The 19,763-nt window shown below is 38.3% G+C and overlaps 1 protein-coding gene across 7 annotated transcripts in view; it reads right to left on the minus strand.

The window, feature by feature from the left end:
* The window catches only part of UBE3D (ubiquitin protein ligase E3D), a 318,973-nt gene that overhangs the window by 224,354 nt on the left and 74,856 nt on the right, over positions 1 to 19,763 (minus strand). For 5 of the 7 annotated variants that reach the window (XR_007518703.1, XM_049896368.1, XM_049896358.1 and 2 more), the window contains exon 9: positions 7,438 to 7,576. Coding sequence is in view for 6 of the 7 variants with exons in the window: in XM_049896368.1 (XP_049752325.1) it covers positions 7,438 to 7,576 (139 nt within the window). In the remaining variant the exon portion in view is untranslated. Of the gene's footprint in view, positions 1 to 615; positions 4,076 to 4,814; positions 7,577 to 19,763 lie in introns of those variants that run through there. The other 2 variants (XM_049896344.1, XM_049896335.1) reach the window with 2 other exon arrangements.

Below are 19,763 nucleotides of genomic sequence, written 5' to 3' on the forward strand. Positions count from 1 at the left end.
TCTATGCATTTCTTCAGTTAAACACTTTCAAGGTGTTCCAAAAAAATAAGGACCCAGTCCTTTTAAGGAATAAAGTTATATTATGCAGTTTGGGTGACTAAATTAGGCACACCTGGGAACAGACAAGATGACTCTGTGCTTCTACTTTAAAAGGCACTTTAACAACACTTACATATATAATTTAACTCAATTCCTTCACTGTACAGATAAACCGGGGCCCACAGAGGGTACCTGGCTAAACTAAGGTCACAAGTCCAGATGGTGACAGATGTAAGACTAGCTCTTAAATCTCCTCCATCAGGGTGAGCAACGATTTGACCTGAGGAGAGAGGACTATGCACCCCTGAGGGAAGGAGGAAGCCCAGAGACCGGGAGATGCTGGGTCTTCAGGTCTAACGGCAGAAAGACGAGTTACAGGGGTTACAGAAAGATGAGTTACACAGCTTCTGAGTATAAAAGGGAAAGAGTATGATAAAAGAAAAAGAAGTACGAAAGAAAAAATATGAGCTTCATGATAATGATTTGGTTCAGTTCAATAAACAGTCAAGGACTATGGAAAGTACAAGTTAATAAGGAAAAGTGAAGAATAAAGGAAAATAAGTCATTTGAGCTAGTGACTAGGTACTGTCATAACTAAAGGCTTTTTTCCTTTCATTTTTCACTTTAAAGGAGTACATTCTCTTATCACATAAGTGTTTCTCACAGTTTGATTTTTGAAAACTTATACCAGAAACACTTTGAATGCTCATTATAATCCAGATTCCTGGGCTCTACTCCATAGTGATTGAATTAGGATTTCTCAGGCTCTCGCTCAGGAATGTCAATTTTAAACAAGCTTCCCATGAAAACTGACATTAAGGAACCAGTACCATCTGTTATCTTATATCCAGAGAATTAAATGAATCCTTACGTGTCCGCCGTCCTCCCGCCCCATTTCAGAGTAATGGATATTGAGGAAAAGTGGCAGGAAATGACCCCAAATCACAAAGGCTGCTAGGAGCCTGCCAGGCCTTGACACCAGGCCTTCTCTTCCCGCCGTGCCATAAAGGACAGACGGACTGAGTTGGGCTATTTAAAAATGCTACATTTTTAGCCTGAATGTGAAAATAATGTGCATTGTTTTGCTAATGAAAAACACACCAAAATGATTTCTTTAAAACCAGAAAAAAAGTTAACGTATTGAAAGCAAATGAAGCAAAACAAAACAAGGAACATAATTATTGACTTACTGAGCTATGTCTCATTCCTGCTTCTTTCAATAAGGCCAAGGCCAGAGCACCCCAGTCCAATCAGGCCACCCCTACTAAATGGCAGCTCCTCAGAGTGAAGGCCCAGTACCATGGAAGCCTGAACACCGTCTAGCTTGGCCTGCAACCTTCACTCCTTGGTATGCACAGAAATGTCTGAGGCAGGCATAGCAGGGGAGAAGCAGTGCATGTGCTGGGGAGTCTGATCAGAGCTAGCAGCCTGTGGAAAGATGCAATGGCGCAGCACCGTGGGCTGGTTAAACATCCGGTTAATCTCTAAGCTCTCTACAGCCCATCCTCCACATTTCCTCTAGAGTATAACAAACCAATGGGGGCAAGATGAAAGGAGGCAAAGGATGGAAGAATTCAGAGTAGAAAATTCTATTAAACTAAGGATACCCACTAATTTCCCCAAGCCACAGAACGCCCTATAGGGCAAAAGGAATGAAGAAAGCAACATCTTTTCCACACTCAAATTGCTGAGTCAATTCGCAGAAATCCATTTTGAGGAGAGAGAGTGGAAAGAGCCAGAGCAGTAATCACTACCTTTGAGATAGGATTCCCTAAATGTAATGAGTAGCACTCAACTCTTGATTATCTCTGCCAGAGGACAAAGGTATTAGCAGGAAAGGAAGAATGTTGACGCTTCTGGAGACGTGAGGGTGCCAACGCTATTCCCGTTTCAGTTCTCTGGGATGCACACATGGATTATCACAAGAGCTGAGCTGAAATTCTAGCAGAGTCCCTGCCCAACTCAGTGCAGGTCTACTATCTGGCTCCTAATAACATCTGCAGCAGCCCTTGGATACCTGGAATGGCTCACTAGCCTCCCTTCCCCATCCACTCTCACCTAATAACAGGACCCTTTTACACAAGGTCTCCAAGGCCCTTAGTCTTCTGGGAAGACTGTCTGCCTTCAGGCCAAGAGATGAAACAGAAGAAAAAGCAGAATACTGCTGGTAACTGAGGCTCAGCATCTCCAATGCTGCCAATTTTAAAATACGTGTGTGTGTAAGATACATAAAAGAGAGTACTTATTCTAAAAATGTCAATACTAGTTATTTTAAATTTCTTCTTCACACTTTTCTGTATTTTCCCATTTTTTTAATCATAAAAGTAATCACTATATTTTTATAGGTGGGGGAAAATGTTACTTTAAAATGTAATAGTGGCTACAATTTATCCAAAGATGAACATGGCATATAATAGATAGGTAAGGCCATTTATGTGGTGAAATGTCCAAAAGTAGATAGAAAAAAATGGCATAGACATAGAAACTTCACTGTCTCATCTCCAGAAACCCCTTGCTGCTTCCTATCTGTAAAATTCTCAAGCCTCTATCTACCTATTTCTTGCAGCCCCTACAGAAAGATGTGTGTAGAGGGGGGAAAAAAAAGTCTTAAGTTTAAAATCCACAACTTCAACCTTATACATCATCAAAGTATTTTACCCGAGGGGCAAACATCAAAATAGTGAAAACAAATTTTCATGTGTTATTTTGTTTGTTCTTCTTTCCTTTTGATACAGTGAAAAAGTAGAAGGATAGGAAAAGAAAATGGCTTGGATAATTTGTATAGTTGTATGACCTTGGGCAAGTTATTTTGCCTCTCTGGCTCAACTTTTGCATCTGCGAAATGGGAATAATAATTTCTCTGAATGTTGTGAGGATGAAATGTGCTAAGTAGCACATTCATTGAGAACAGTACCTGGGATATAGGAGGCATTCAATAAATGTCAGCTATTAAAAAAAAAAAAAAATTTTTTTTTTTAATTATTTTTTGTACCATTATTATCTACCCCCCCCACCTTTTTTATAACACCTATGTACATCCCAAAGTGCCTGTGTTCCATGAATATAGAAATGATGGCATAGAAAAAATCCCCTTTCTAGCTGAAGAGAAGTTGACACCCTGTACAGCACAATCCGTAAGTTAGGAGAGAAAGAGAAATCAGGGTTTGGTTTCAGCCTCCAATGTCAATTTAATCCTCCTGGGCCTGTTCCCTTATCTGTAAAAATAAGGTCATTAACTAGTTAGTTCTTCCAGCTATAATAGTCTAAGTTTCTAAGAAAAATGCATGGTAACATTAAAACCAGCAGCCCATGCTAATCTTGGTCCAACCTGTTGGTCCTTAAGATTCTATCTTCCAGACACCTTGCTCAGATTTAAACTTGAAATTACAGGACTGCAGGTCAGGAGCTTGTTGCTGCCCAGCAGGATGAATATGGAAAAGGACTTCTGCCATCTCACCCCAGAGTTCTGAAGCATTCAGGCGTGGAATCCAACCGGCAGCACTAATGGCAGCAGCAGGCTGCAACCTGCCCCGTTCCAGAAGACTTGTCTGTGCATCCAAACCCCTCTGCCTCAGCGTCTGCACAGTGTGGACATCAACCCTGTTTCCCCTGCTGTGGGCTCCAGTGCTTAGAAAGAGTTCAGTTCTATATACTGGTCACTCTGCTTGTCTGAATCTTGCCAGCTCTTTCCAAGGGCTGAACTTTTCTTAGCGTCTTTCTCATCTGTACAAAGTCCCAGGCTGCAATTTCGATGTGGGTACCCATTTGCGCTCAGCCTTATTAACATATCTTAAATCTGGATCTTACCTGTGGAGTTCAGCCCCACCTCAGCAGGAAAGGCCTGCTCCTGCTGCCCCCCAAGTGTGTGCTGACCATGCCTCTGCATGCCCCAAGGTTGGCATTTTGAACTTCTAGAATGTTACACGGCCATTGTCAATCTGCTTTTTATTTGTCCATCTGCCCATTAGTCCATCATCTATCCATCCAAAATTTATCAAATACTTCCTACATCCAGGTGCTGTTCCAAGTTCCGTTGCTGTAATATCGAACAAAAACAGACATTCTATTCTAATTCAACATACATTTTAGTAGAGGGAAAAGACATAAATAAATGAACGTGATCACTTCAAATAGTGGTAAGTGCTATGAAGAAAATAATACAAGGTGAGGTTATAGAATAGTTGCAGTGGGGAAGGGGGGCTCTGTGAAGGTGGTCAGGTGAAGCCTCTCAGGGGAGAGGAACACCTGAGCTGAGAACTGAAACTTGAAAGACAAGAAGTAGCCAGTCAGGCAAAGACCTGGTCCAAAGTAGCAGAGAGAAGCACCAGTGCACAGACCCTACAGCAAGAGCCAGCTTGTTGTGATAAAGAATGGAAAGAAGGCCAGTGTGGCTGGAGCAGAGTAAGTGAAATCAAGAGGGTGGGAGATGAGGTCTGAGAGGCGGGTAGAGCCAGATGTTGCCAGGCCTTGTAGGCCAGGGTAAGGAGCCTGGATTTTATTCTCATTGCAATAAAAACCCACTAAAGGATCTTAAGCAGGGAGCAAAATGGTAGCCTCTTCTTGAGGCTACAACAATAGAAATAGAATGTTGACTGTTAACACTTCAGTGATTCTCAACCAAGTCCTACATTCTGCTTGCTTATAGTCAACACCGAAGATATAAAGATACTATAACAGAGTAGAAGTTTGATATATATATATATACACATATACATATATATATAAACAAATACCAAAATATAACCTCATATGGCCTGAGAGAAATGTTACACTGTAAGAAGATACAATTTCATATATGTTAATAGCTCTAATTAATAAGAGCAGTAATAATGGCTCAAGCAGGGGTGCTATTTAAATCTTCAGAAACCTCAAGTAATCAGTTTTACAGAAAAGGAAGCATTGTTCACAGTGACTTGGCCTAGAAAGTAAGAGAACTGGAAATGTAAAGATGGTATCTTTAACAACTGTCATTCTGTTTTATAGCTCTTGCCAATACAGAGCCTAAAAAAGTACATTAAACTGAGTTTCCAATTTAAAAAATAATTCCCAAATATGTGCAAAATTAGCAGCTCCGTTCCTTGCCATTGTAATAAATGATTAAGCAGGTATTAAAAAGCTGAAAAAGCAAAGCATCTCTTTCTAATCCTGACAGACACTGCCCTCACTTTCACTGATCCTTTATCTTGGAGGGAAGACCTGCCATAGGAATCCGACTCCTGGCATATTCCTGATAAGAATACATTTTTCCAAAGGTACAGCAGAGGCACAATCTCTTTGCCTGACATTATTCACAAGCTTCTGCCAAGTCTTTCTGCACCTTTGAAACTGGGAAAGAGTATGCGCTCCTTGTAATTATATTCAGCAAATGGACTGAAACTAGAGGAAGTACAATCACCAGTGGAGAGGGACAGTTCAGTAATTAACATCCAGACAGCCGGACCCTAAGAGCTTCTCTAATTAAAGGTGCTAAGAGAGAACACTACCACCACCAGTAACAGGCAAGGGTTTTAATTTTAAGCACGTGTTTACATGAGACTGAGTTGAGATCTTTAAAGGGGGCAAGACCTCCTCTTACAGAGAATACAGATGAGGCCTCCTCTCAAGTCCCCCACATTCTGTTTAGATTACTGTTTTATCTTTAATTCCTTTAAGATTTGTGTTGAGGCTTGTATGTAATAAAATTATTCTCAATTTAATTCACACATGCATGATTGCTTTATCTCCCTCAATAGGCTGTAAAATGTTTGAAGTCAGAGTCTTTTCTCCTCTTGTCCTCCCCTCATCCATGGTATAAAAAATCAAACTCATATAAGAAGGAATGCAATAAAAAATAATTGTCTTCCAACCTCATTCCCCAAAGATAATAACTGTTAAGTTTCTTGTGTCTTCCCCCATAAAAGTTTGTGGTTATGTACAAACTTTTATGTTATTCAGTATTTAATCCAATGAGCAAAATTTAGAAGAAACATGGATTTATACAAAGAACTGTACATCTTTTCTGGTTCAAGGAAGTAAGAAATAAATATAAATTATTGCAAAATAGCAGGTATGTGTGGACATTCCAAGGTAGATATAAGCTGCTTCTACCTACCACATATAATCCCTCCATCTATCAGCACTGTAGCAAGTAGTACAGTTGGGGGGCAGATGGAGTCACCCTGGCATAGGCCTGGTGCCATTCAGCTCTGTCTCTAACCTGCTAGGTGTTCCCAGATCAACTAATTCCATCTGTCCAGATCTGTTTCCTCTCTCAAAAAACAAGGAGGTGTTCTCTAAGGTCCCTTTAAGAGTCCAGAATTGAAGTTGATAACTGAGTAACAGCAAATTTAAACAGGTATGTCAAGACCCAAATCTAAACTTTTATCAGCATCTAGGACTAAGAAACAGAAGGAAAATGACAAAGACAATCAAAGCCACAGATTATCAGACTATGGATACAAATTAGATCTCAGCATTTATTTTCTACCAATTTTCTGAAATATAATTCATAAGAAAATCCACATCTTGTTTCTTAGACCACATAATGGAGGTGCACCAAGCAATATACACTGATTCTGAAGTTATCTTAGAATAGCGATGTATTCAGAAGCAGAACCAACCCCACGTTTACCTATTTCCTCGGCAACACATGTGGCGTGGCCTTTCCACTAACATTAGAGAGCTTGTGAACATTTTTCCATTGTCTAGTGTCACAAATATGTCCAATTACATTCAGTCGCTGGGGGGTCACAAATGAGGGGACTAGCTAACATCTTTATTATCACACGCCACCTCAGCTGACTACCAGGGAGGGGTTCTTCCTGCTAGCCATCCTGCTGGTCAGTCCACTTTTGTGGTGCTGAGTTCTATTCTGACCATATGCTTTATCAGGGGCACAGATAAATACCCAGGGGAATAGGGAAGTGATGAGGGAGGAAGGGAAGTACTAGAGAGAAAGGGAAATGGTGCTGGGAACAGCCCTGTTAATTATTCACTTGGTCATTTGGCCTCAAGCTAACAGTAGCAAAGCCACTGATACTGTCTGAAAATCCTTGTTCTAGGTGATCTACTTTTAGGGCAGAGCTGGGAGAAAGGAAGTAGCATCCACAAATGTCTTCACCAGGTGTTCTTGCGTTTTCTCTCAGATGCAGGAAAGAGGTTTGCAGAACAAATCCTAGAGTCACACAGATCTGGGTTCAGCCATTACCAGACAATTATCTAATCAATTTTGGGCCTCAGTTTGTTCATTTCTTAAAAAAGAGAGATAGGCAAGGCAATGCATGCATTATGCTTATTATTATTACCACCTGAAACTGTGGGTTTTCACAAGCTATCTCCTTTGGAAGATGGGATCCTTGAAAAGCAATTACAACAAGTAAAACCAAAAAACCTCACTCTGGTAAAGGAGCAAGTCCTTACCTGAAAGGAATTCATACAGCGAAGGGATGGAGGCAGCACGGCATTATTCCCCGATAATATCAACAGCAGCTCCAAGCAGGTAGCGGCAGGCAGGGTTAGGCAGTGGACGCTGATATCACTTTCCCACGAACTGACAAGCCTGAAACACAATGAAATGTTAACTTTCATAATTATATCTGAGTCATAGTTATTTCAAGATCTGATACAGAAGAAGAAAACTTTCAGTTGTGGGAGGAAAAAACAACGTACAAAAAAAAAAGTAGACAGACCTGGTTATGTTAAAAATTCAGACAGTGAATGTCCAAGACATTTTTATAGTGGTGTTGGTATTAAGCAATTTTTTTTCAGGTCATCACTTCATACTGAATGTAGAAGAGTTGTACGAAATGCAGTCTTATTTGTGTGGGACCTGTGTCCTGGTGGCGTAGTGGTTAAGTACTACAGCTACTAACCAAAGGGTCAGCGCTTTGAATCCGCCAGGCACTCCTTGGAAACTCTATGGGGCATTTCTACTCTGTCCTATAGGGTCGCTATGAGTCGGAATCGACTCGACGGCACTGGGTTTTTGGGTTTGTGTGTGTGAAGGTGGAAGGGGCGCTAATATCTCCCTATGTGCTATGCAGTGCTCTACATGTAACATCCTGTTCAACCCTTAGTGACCTATGAAAAGGACCTACTGTTATCCCCATTCTACCATGTGGAAATTGTTTCTGAGCTGGATATGCCTCATGGAACACCCAGTTCAGTGATTTTCAAACTTTTTAAAGGTGTCAGAATCCTTTTGTCAAACAGAATCTTATAAAAGTCCCAATTTATAATACAAATAAAAGCAAAGCTGCTTTGTTGGAAAGGGAAGCGTTGGCAGGAGACCTCGCTTCATCTCCCAGAGTGGCCCTTGAAGCATCTCTGCTCCATCCTGTGGAACTTATGTTAAAATCCTTTCATTCAAAAGATCAGAACACTGCAGACTACAAAAGTAAAGGGACTTGTCTAAGATGAGACAGATGTTTAGAAAATGATAAAGCTGGGTCTAGAAACCTGGCTTTCTGATTCTCCATCTAGTGTTTACAGCAAAAAGAAAAATGAGGAAATAATTATGAAAAAAAAAAAGAAGAATATCATTTGTCTTATGCTATCAACTGTTCTATTTACTAAAGTATTTCCCGCCTGTTCCCCTGCCAAAGTCTCTTATCACTGTTCTAATTTTTAAAGAAAAATATACATTTTTCGCTATTTCTTTAAATTTCTCCTTGCAAAGCTACCTTTAACCACATCAGTAGCGAATACTGGAAGCTTAGAAAGCACCAGCAGTTAAAGGCATAACGGACTTTAACACTTTATCTGACCAAACCAAAATCAAACCAGTTGCTGTCAATTTTGACTCATGGTGACCCCATGTGTAGAACTATGCTCCATAAAGTTTTTAAGGCTGTGACCTTTCAGAAGAAGATAACCAGGCCTTTCTTCTGAAGCACCTCTGGGTGGGTTTGAAGCATCAGCCTTTCAAGTTAGTGGTCTAGTGCTTAACATTTGTACCACCCAGGGGCTCCCTTAGTATGACAAGTCATGGCAAATGTTTTAGTGGTATCATCAATCAGGTTACTTATTATGCTGATACATTTCAGATGTATGATAGGGTAATTCTTTAAGGCATTTGCTCACTTTTCTAAAACCGGTCAAATTCGGCAAAGGCACACTTGAGTGCCTTTTCTGTGTTTTAAAAATTATTATTTTATTTTGATTGGCTGTGCTATTCTTTCTGCTTTTACTAATTATAAAACAACACCAACATGCCTCTGGAATAGAAATAAAAATCTTACTGTCTATGGCAAAAGTCAAATTTAGTACCAGTGCAAGGGCTGAAGCTCATTTCTTTTCTTCCTTATGCCCACCACAAAGCACACTGTTACATTCCACTCTCTGAACTGCATTACGTTACATTCTCTGTGATTTGCACATAACAGTTCTTTGGGCCTAGAGGGCTGTTATCCTTCCTGCAAGACCCATTTAAGCATCATTTGCCTTGGAGACATCCTCCTATTTCTCTTATAAGAACTACTTGCCTAATACCAAACTTTATCTATTACATTTGCCACATTTATTTGGGGCGTGTCTACAATTCTGGCTCATTCTCGATCAGACATCTGGATCAGCTCACGGATTCGTCTGCATAACTAACTCTGCAGTCTAATTTGGAAATGATGATCAGAAAGCTGTCTCTGTGTTACTTGTCTTCAGACATGCCCAGGTATTAACCTTTTACTGGTTAATAGAAATACTACTGTTTTTCATTTACATTTGTATGTTCAATAAATAATTTAAGTTTTCAGAATTTATATCGCCACCCTCACCATCCACAATAAGGTTTGCTAAAGCTACATACTTTCATTCAGAATTTTTGTCTTTATGTGCCCTGAAGAGGTTTTACTTTTTATGACTTGGATCTCTTGGGAGTTCATCTGTGAGTCCCTAAACCCTAAGCCAGGCCTGTCACACTATACAGACCTTCAAAAAGGGTTTCTCCAGATGACGTAGACAATGCAACCTGAAATGGGGCCCACGCTGCTCCTAATTAAGGATCCTACCAGTGTAGAAATCAACTTTGATGCAGTGTCACTTTTTAAGTGTTTTCTAGTCCTCTTTTAGCAGTAATATCTTAGAATGAGAAAGGGAATGTAGTAAATTATACAAATAAATATTTTTAAAATAGTTATCTTGGTTTATTATGGTCATAATTTGCTCCCCATAATGCTTCAATTGTATAAGTCTAGGTCTTCTGTTTCTCCTATCCTTTATCCTGGGCCTAACAAATCCAGGCATTGGGCCAAGCACTTTTTTTTATATTCATTGTACCACTACAGCAGCCCTGAATGGCAGGCATTGTCCATCCCATTTTAAAGATGAGGCCCCCTAAGATTAGAGAGATTAAGTGACCATCCAACGTTACACAGCTAGTAAGTGGTGGCACCAGGATTCACTCTCAGGCCAGCCTGGTTCCAAAGCCTGTGCTCTCCCTACCACACCATGCTGATCACTGAAGATTCTGTACGTATTATTATCCTCGCCAAGCAAATTGTTAAGTGGGACCTTAAAACTAATCCTTCTTAATGCTAATGCTAACTTAATGCTTATGCTTATTTCTCATGTGTGTTAACTCTTTTGTTTATAAAATATACACTTATTTTCAACTTTCTGTAAGAAGTTCATCTTAAGCTGTTACTTTACTGTATATATTCTAAAACTTCAATAAAAAAGGCAGTAACATGGACATGGGAAAATATTCACAACACATTAAGTGAAAATAGCTATATGGTAAAGAAAGAGATTAGGAGGAAATGCAATAAATATTAATGTTTATTTACATTACGGGATGTCCTGGTGGCATGGTGGCTAAAAGCACTTGGCTGCTAACTCACCAGCCACTCTATGGAAGAAAGATATGGCAGTCTGCTTCTGTTAAAGATTTACAGCCTTGGAAACCTTATGGGGCAGTTCTACTCTATCCTACAGGGTCACTATGAGTTGGAATTGATGACAGTGGGTTTAGTTGAGTTTTTGGGGTACTTACATTAAAAAAAAGGGAAATAAATAATAACCTGTGTTTGACATTTTCTTTTTTACACTATTTTCATAATCAGAAACAAGTTAATGTTATAAAATAAATATAAGCAGCACAGAACAAAAGACAATCCAAAGCAAAAAGCAAACCCACTGCCATCAAGTCAATTCTGACTTATGTTGAACCTACAGGACAGAGTAGAACTGCCCCATAGAGTTTCCAAGGCTGTAATCTTTAAAGTAGCAGACTGCCACATCTTTCTCCTGTGACATGCCCGGGCGGTTTGAATCACCAAACTTTTGGTTAGGAGCTTAAACCACTATGCACCACCACGGCTCCTAAAAAGACAAAAGAAGATTAAAAATAGGCATCCAAGTTAATACAGATAGAACTGACTGAAGGATGGGGAGCAGGGGAAACAGACAAGTACTCAATGTCTTTATGAATAAGAAGGTTCAGTGGTGGATTTAAAGGCAAAGAAATATCTGACTACTTTTAATACACTTTCAACACTCTGATAGGCATTTTTCTCATCAAAACAATTAGACGTTTCTTCTTCACTCACTGATCCTTCTCCCCCAAAATTTGCCTTAATATTATACCTGGATTTCTTAATCCTTAGTATTAGGTCAGATAGACCTAACCAAGAGGGAGTTTGTTTAAACTGGCAATAATAATAATAATAAACAAATTTGAAATTTTATAAAACACCAAATAATTGGTGATAGAGTAAAAAAAAATAAAGCTCTAATACCATCTCAGCCTGTTGACAGTAAGGCCTCAATCCTCTGTTATTTTGAATTGAGGATTCTCTATTGCCCATGAACCTAGAAATCACCCAAAAGTCAAAGGGGCTTAGCCCTCTTTACGTCTGTTGGTGCTAAAATGCAACACAGCTTTAACTGTCTCTAGACAGATATCCTTTAGGCAGAATGCAAGAAGCAGCAGACATAATGTTTCACAGTGGAGTTTGGGAAGTTAGAGTGTGGACTGAAACTGGATGCTAGGATGTTGATTTGGTTTCTGGTGCAGTCAAAAGAATGTTTAAATGTTGTTTAAAGGTTTCAACATACTGCTAAATGGTTATGGTATGACCTATCGAAAGGAACACTCAAATAGAATTTTTTTTTTAAAGAATTCCATCTAAAAACATTGAAAACTCCAGAGTCAAAATAACAGAGTAAATTTTAGACATCTTAGAATACCTCATTTTCTAATAATTTTAATAACTTTATTTTTAAAATCAGACTAATCAGCTGAGCCTAACATGGTTCAAATTCCTAATATTCACCTGCCCTTCCGACTCCCACACTTTATTTTTCATTAGTCCCAGGCCTTAATTTTTTTAAATGTTAAGATTTACATTTTCTCCATAAGTTTAATCACAAAAATCATTTTAATAAAATAAAGCATTCAGACATGTGAACAAAGATTGAAAGTAATATATGAAAAATGAAAAACAGTTGTTTAGAGAAGCTAGAATTTTCCGCCAAAACATCAATTAACGGTTCACATCATTTTTTTCAATTTAGGAAGAAAGGAATAAAGGAGATCAGGAAGGAAAGGGAAATATAATGGCTGGACACACATTAAATTTAGTTTATCTTAAAACAATCACCAAAAAGATGACTTAGAATTTAGGGCATACATTAACTAAGAAGCCAGAGGTGACACCTGCAACTATCTGACTGTGGTTCAAATAGCAATACAAATTTGTGTTAATTATACAAGCATTTGAAGAAACACAGGGAAGAATCTGGATTATTTCTGGCATTTCTTACAAAGATACCATGGACTATCAGAGTAAAATCAGTAATCTTCCACCATAAATCAACATGAAAAATACTTCAGTGGAAACACAGAACTAAATATAAATTGAAACTTACTTCTGTGATTTTTAAAGGGCTGGGATAGGAAAAGCTTTCCTATGAGATGGAAGTTGTCTGCCAGGTGACCTTAGTCTAAGAGACTAAAATGCAAGCAGAGGACACGCCATCTTTATTTCTAGACTTTTGCCTCGACAAATTCCCAATAGAAGCAACTATGGGTTATCCATTTTTAAAGAGGCAATGAGAAGGGGGAAAAAGGCACTTTCTATCACTTCTAGCAAAAATAGTGAAATTGAGAATGAATCAAACACCAATCAATATCAAGAGAACAGTTGTGCCCTAAAGGCAAATGAGAAAATAGAGCAATGACACAGTTTGCTCAGAAATACTGGGGTCTTTCAAAGTAACAAGATAGCCTAAGATGACAAATAGAAATAATATAACAGCTCAACTACCAATTTAAATATTTCAAAGGAGTACAGCACACTGTATAGAGAAGAAAAACTGATGAGATATAGGAGAGCTCAAGATGGAAATAATTAACTTAAATCTTATGTTTCTCATATTTTTAGTAGTTGATCTAGGGCTCTTCAGCCACAAAAGAACTAAGAAAGCAAATATTCTACTAATGATGTTTAAATATTATATTGTTTTTACTTTCAAAATTTTAAAATTCAATTTCAAAACTATAAGAATGACAAGCTCATCGATTTAAGCTTTCAAAATATTAAAACAGGCAAATGATCAAAATTTAGCACTAGAATCATTTTAAATATAATACTAATTAATTGAACAAAGAATAAAAATCAACAAAAAAAATCTTAAGAACCACTGTTAAGACCATAAAATTCCGAAACAACTAAGTGTATTGATACATGTGTTACAAGGAGCCATATTAACTCTATATACTTAAATATACAAAAAATAATAATTTATAAAAACAGATTTTGAAAAAGGCACATATCCAGTGCTTCTGACAAACTTCATAAGGTTAATTAAGTAATGAACAGTACCCAAGAAGAAATTTAGGCACCTAATTCCTGTAAGCTAAAGCTTTCAAACTTTGTTTTTAAGACCTGTAAGTTTTTCAAGGCAATATTTATCTCATACATACATCAGAAAGTATGGGGAAACCAGTTCTGCTTTAAATAAGATATCAGTAAGGTAATCTCAAAATTAGGTGCATTAGCTCATGCCGAAAAATAATGTGGCTTGGTTTTTGATAAATGCCTGTATTATTATTGCCAACACATCAGCTGCTGAGGACACAGGAGTTACATTGGGAACACTTTCATTAGAGAAGAGAGCCCCCAACTTGGAAAAGGAGGGTGAGAATGGTTACACAACTCAAAGAATGTAATCACCATCACTGAATTGTACATGTAGAAATTCTTGAATTGGCATATGTTCTGTTGTGTATATTTTTAACAACAAGAACGAAAATAAATTATATATATATATATACGCACACACAATTTTTTTTATATATACACATACACACATGTATAGAGAGAGAGAGCCCACCCTACAAACATGCCTGCCAGAAATTTCAAAATTAGAAGATATTATTAGATGTTTCATATTTAGAAATGGTTCAAATAAAGAGTAAAGAGGCCTGTCACTCCCTCAGACTTTTTTTTTAAATAATTTTTATTGTGCTTTAAGTGAAAGTTTACAAATCAAGTCAGTCTTTCACACAAAAACCCATATACACCTTGCTACACACTCCCAATTACTCTCCCCCTAATGACACAGCCCGCTCTCTCCCTCCACTCTCTCTTTTCATGTTCTTTTCGCCAGCTTCTAACCCCCTCCACCCTCTTATCTCCCCTCCAGGAAGGAGATGGCAACATAGTCTCAAGTGTCCACCCCATCCAAGAAGCTCACTCCTCACCTGCATCCCTCTCCAGCCCATTGTCCAGTCCAATCCATGTCTGAAGAGTTGACCTCGGAAATGGTTACTGTCCTGGGCCAACAGAAGGTCTGGGGGCCATGACCACTGGGGTCCTTCCAGTCTCAGTCAGACCATTAAGTCTGGTCTTATGAGAATTTGGGGTCTGCATCCCACTGCTCTCCTGCTCCCTCAGGGGTTCTCTGTTGTGTTCCCTGTCAGGGCTGTCGTCAGTTGTCGCCGGGCACCATCTAGTTCTTCTGGTCTCAGGATGATGTAGTCACTGGTTCATGTGGCCCTTTCTGTCTCTTGGGCTCGTAATCACCTTGTGTCCTTGGTGTTCTTCATTTTCCTTTGCTCCAGGTGGGTTGAGACCAATTGATGCATCTTAGATGGCTGCTTGCTGGCGTTTAAGACCCCAGACGCCTCTTCAAAGTGGGATGCAGACTGTTTTGTTAATAGATTTTATTATGCCAATTGACTTAGATGTCCCCTGAAACCATGGTCCCCAGACCCCTGTACCTGCTACGCTGGCCTTTTTTTTTTTTTACTTTTTGTTATGGAAAATTTAAAGCATACTCACTTCCATGAGTAACTGGAAATTAATGTATGAGGGTTGAGACCTAACATAATTAGGTTCACGCTAATAATGTTTTCATAAGTAAACCTTGGCATCACTAGGTCCTCTGTCCCATTAGGGGGCCACCTCAGCCAACACTTTCATTAGTCAATACTAGTCATGTAGTTCCACAGTTTAAGTCCTTTGCAAATGTGGATATAAAAGTGTTTATGCTGCATAAAACACAAAACAGGAGTTTAGGATTTTTTTCTTCCTTAGCGATTTCCTAGGACTGGTATAACAAATAGGTTTTCTTCATGTTTCAATTCAAATTGATTGACAGTGACAGTGTTGAGATGTACCATGAGACCCTGTCTGGTCTCAGCATGAAAAAGAGATACAATCCATCAGAGCTCTTTCAACGCATGACCTCAGAACTAAGGAGTTGCCTGGTGCTTTGCACCATATCCAACTTTATTCTCCCCTATCTTTACAGAATACAGTCCTCCTCAGAATCACTGGCTTCTCTTCACATCTCTTCTTTAATCCACCTTCAAATGGCCTTTTCTTGGAAATTCATATACCCTTCCTTCACTAAGGGCAGTTGGCAACGATGTCACTCAGTTCTGAAGCAGGACTAGCCAATTTGGGTCTTACATATTGGTAACTGAATCAGATAGCCCTAAATCACAACTGGCTTTCCCTGACCCACTAGAAGACTAAATCCCAATGACTAAGAACTATGTCTTGCATGAAGAGAGATGAGAAACCAAATGCTAAGATCACTAACCTATTTATGTCCTCTGTGTAAGAGCCCTTGATTTTAGAAGTGTTCTCATGTTTAAGACTTCAGACCTTTTGTGAAATCACTTGTCAATGTAACTCTAGTAGCGTTAAGACTCAGGGGCCACATTCATTTAAGGTAAGTTAATAAAATTTTAAAAACCACTCTCATGGAGTCGATTCTAGCTTATAGCGGCCCTATAGGACAAAGAAGGACTGTGTCATAGGGTTTCCAAGGCTGTAAATCTTTATGGAAGTAGACTGCCACATATTTCCCCCTAGGAACAGCTGGTGGGCTCACACCACTGACCTCTTCGTTAGTAGTCAAGCTCTTTAACCACTGGGCCACCTTACACCTTTAAGGTAAGGTAAGACTTTCAATTTCTGTGTTATCTGATATAGAGAAAAATTCATTTCTCCCAACTTTGATTCAATTCCCCTGTAAGAATTTGATTTGTATGTACCTTAATAAAATGTGTATAAACAATAAGATCTACCAGGTCAGGCCTGACAGTCTCCTGAATTTTATATCTACTGTTCACCCATTAGCTGACCCTCAGGGGAACTGATAATAGAAACTGGCCCAGATGCTCCAAAGCTTTATTCAAAGATTGAGCAGACTAAGAAGCATCCCTTGGTAGGACATCATGAGTCAAAGACGGAATATTTGACTAAACTCTTCCAAAGTGAAATCTAACACTATTAGATGGAAGCTTCCAAAACCTAAGAGGAATTTCAACAAAACCTTCAAAGGCCAACATTTTTAAAAAGTTACAGTGAAACCTGTGAGAGCCGGAACTCAACGGGACTGCCTTGTTTTCCTGGGTCTCACAAGTTTTCCACCTTTGACAAGGTGCAGTCATTACTTTCCTATCGCTCACTATTTAGTGGAAAATATTTGAGCTTTCCTACTCTGACAGGTTTCTGCCTTACACAGATTCTGGCTTTCTCAGGTTTACTGTATTAAATTCTTAGCTTCTCTTTCCTTGCTACCACACCCTTGAATTGAGGTATCTCTGACGGCAGCCTTCCATTATTGTACCTTTCACTGCTGCTAACCAAAAGGTCGGCATTTCGAATGCACGGGCCACTCCTTGGAAACCCTATGGGGCCGTTCTACTCTGCCCTACAGGGTCGCTATGAATCAGAATCGATTTGACAGCAACAGGTTTGGTTTGGTTTCTTTCTCAATATTTGGTACCAAGGCACAAGAAAAACACTTAAAATGTTGGTAATCATTACTGTATAGTATATGTGTATATAATTGGGGAGGGGGTTTAAATATGGGCTACTCAAAGCACCAGTCAGTATTCTGAAAAGGTTTTAAAGTCCTTGAAATAAACTGGTGAAACATTAAGTGCCTGAATTTACCAGTGTTAGAAAAGCTAACCTGTATTTTTTTATATAACTACATCTTGCTGTGACTATAAAAATATCATCATCCTCTGAATTAATTCATACTACAATGGAAAAATTCTTTGTGAATGCTAAAACAAGGAAAACTTATGTTTTTCGATACTAGTAACAAAATAAGAAGAAAGTAAAGGCAGAACCTTCCTATCTTTTTCTTGATGATTCAACTAAAAAAGCTTATTTAATTCCCTATTTTAACATAACAAAGTATATTTCACATTTTTTGTTGAAATATTGATAAAAGTGTTTAAAACATGTAACTTGCTTTCGTTTAATAAAATTAATATATATATTTTTCAGTGAAAGCAGCAAAATTGTACCTTTGATACCTGAGAGTGTTTTATTCGATATGGTTCATTTCTCATTAACATCCCCAGCATCTTCTTCAATTCTGCTTCCTAATTACTTAAAAAATTGAGTTTTAAACTAGCAACAATAAATCACCACCTTAAAGTAGTAAACCCCTAAAAATCCAGACTTAAATGATGATTGTAGTGCCATACTAATACGGAAAGATAGCCACGATATTTGACAAGCTAAATTTTAAAAAGAAGCAAAATAAAGATTAGCTCATATAGCACAAATCGGTTAACGTAAAATTAAATTTTCTAACCATATTTTTCTGTGTACATATGCATAAAGAAATGTCACAAGTGAGATGGGCAAAATGTCAACAGTGGTTTTCTGTGGAGACTGGGATTATAAGTGAATTCTGCTTGCTCTCTTCTTTTTTTTTCCTGTATTGTTTATGCATTATTTTGGTGAGCATATACAAACTAAAGCTACTCTCATTTTGAAAATACATGAAATGAAACCTATCTTTGGAGGCTTACAAATATGCATTAATATTTTATCAAGTAAAAACACAGTTCTTATAGGAAAAAATTTAACAAATCACCTAAACAGGTAACTTAAATCTTTTTTTTGAATTAACTTGATTTACCTGAAACTAGCCCAAGGAGTAGTCTTTTCCATGAGAAAAGACACATGATGGTAAATTTGGTGTTCAAAATTTTCACCATTGTTAGCACCACTCAAGTTGCTCGAGATATTAAAAACGTGTTGCCTACAAGTTGACAAACGCTGTAGTTGCTATTAGGGAACCCTGGTGGTGTAGTTGTTAAGAGCTCAGCTGCTAACCAAAAGGTCGGTAGTTCGAATCCACCAGGTGCTCCTTGGAAACCCTATGGGACAGTTCTACCCTATTCTATAGGGTCGCTATGAGTCAGAATCAACTCAACAGCAATGGGTTTTTGGGTTTTGGTAGTTGCTATTAATGAAATTTTTACTTAGGGTAACAAATAATAAGAAATATTACAGACTACTTGAGATGACTTGAGCAGGTATATTATCTTTTTTAAGAGATGGATAAAAAGATATTAATAAAACTAAGAAGACTTTTTTTTAAGTGCCAGGAAAAAAGACTCAACATCCAAGGAATGTAAGGTAAAATTATTTCAGGTAATTTCCATGAACTTGCAACAAGGGAAAAGCCCATGCTATCTGCCCTAGCATTTTTTGAAAACAAACCACAGAATGCAGCAGCCTCTTTGGCGGATCAGTGTCCAACCTAACATCCCACCTAGCATTCATTCATATTTTTATTATGTCCAATTAAATCATAATAATAGCCAATCTGTATTATGCTATGATCCCACCAGGTCTTGCAACCTAAGCAGAGCCAGCTTAAGTTTAATCAGACTAAACAGCTGTTTTAACAGTTGGGTTTCTCCAAAATTAAAATATTCTATTCCTGACAGTGCCTAGCAACTCAACTGTTAAAACAGCTGCTCAAGTTGAAGAGTTAAAACCAAGCGTACATAGAGTTTTCCTTTCCATTTGCAACTGCTTTGGGATTCTTTTGGAATAGATGTTACTAAACTTAAGTTCATTTTGACATTTCCCTGACGATGCGCACCTGTTTAAATTTTTATATGTGCATTGCGTCTACCTCTGATCTTCAGCCAATACTTCTGCCACCATCATTTTTTTGGTGTTTGCCCTTTGTCTTCTTCCTACACTAAACCGTAATTGCCAGCATGTGGTTCTGTACTCCCTTCCCTAGAAATATCATTTGTGTGCTCTCACTCTTATTCCTCTCTATTGTCTTATAAGCATTTTTACGTCCCGTGAAGCTGAGGTGGTGACTCAAAACATCTCAGGCTCCACCAAGTGAAATATTATTTCCAGTGAATTACATTACTAATATTAAGGTTAACTACTGGGGTAAAGACCCTTAAAAATAATCTAAAAATGCTCTCTGGCACAGAGTTTTCATTTTTGGTCACTGTC

Source organism: Elephas maximus, chromosome 1, assembly GCF_024166365.1.
Source record: "Elephas maximus indicus isolate mEleMax1 chromosome 1, mEleMax1 primary haplotype, whole genome shotgun sequence".
NCBI lineage: Eukaryota > Metazoa > Chordata > Mammalia > Proboscidea > Elephantidae > Elephas > Elephas maximus.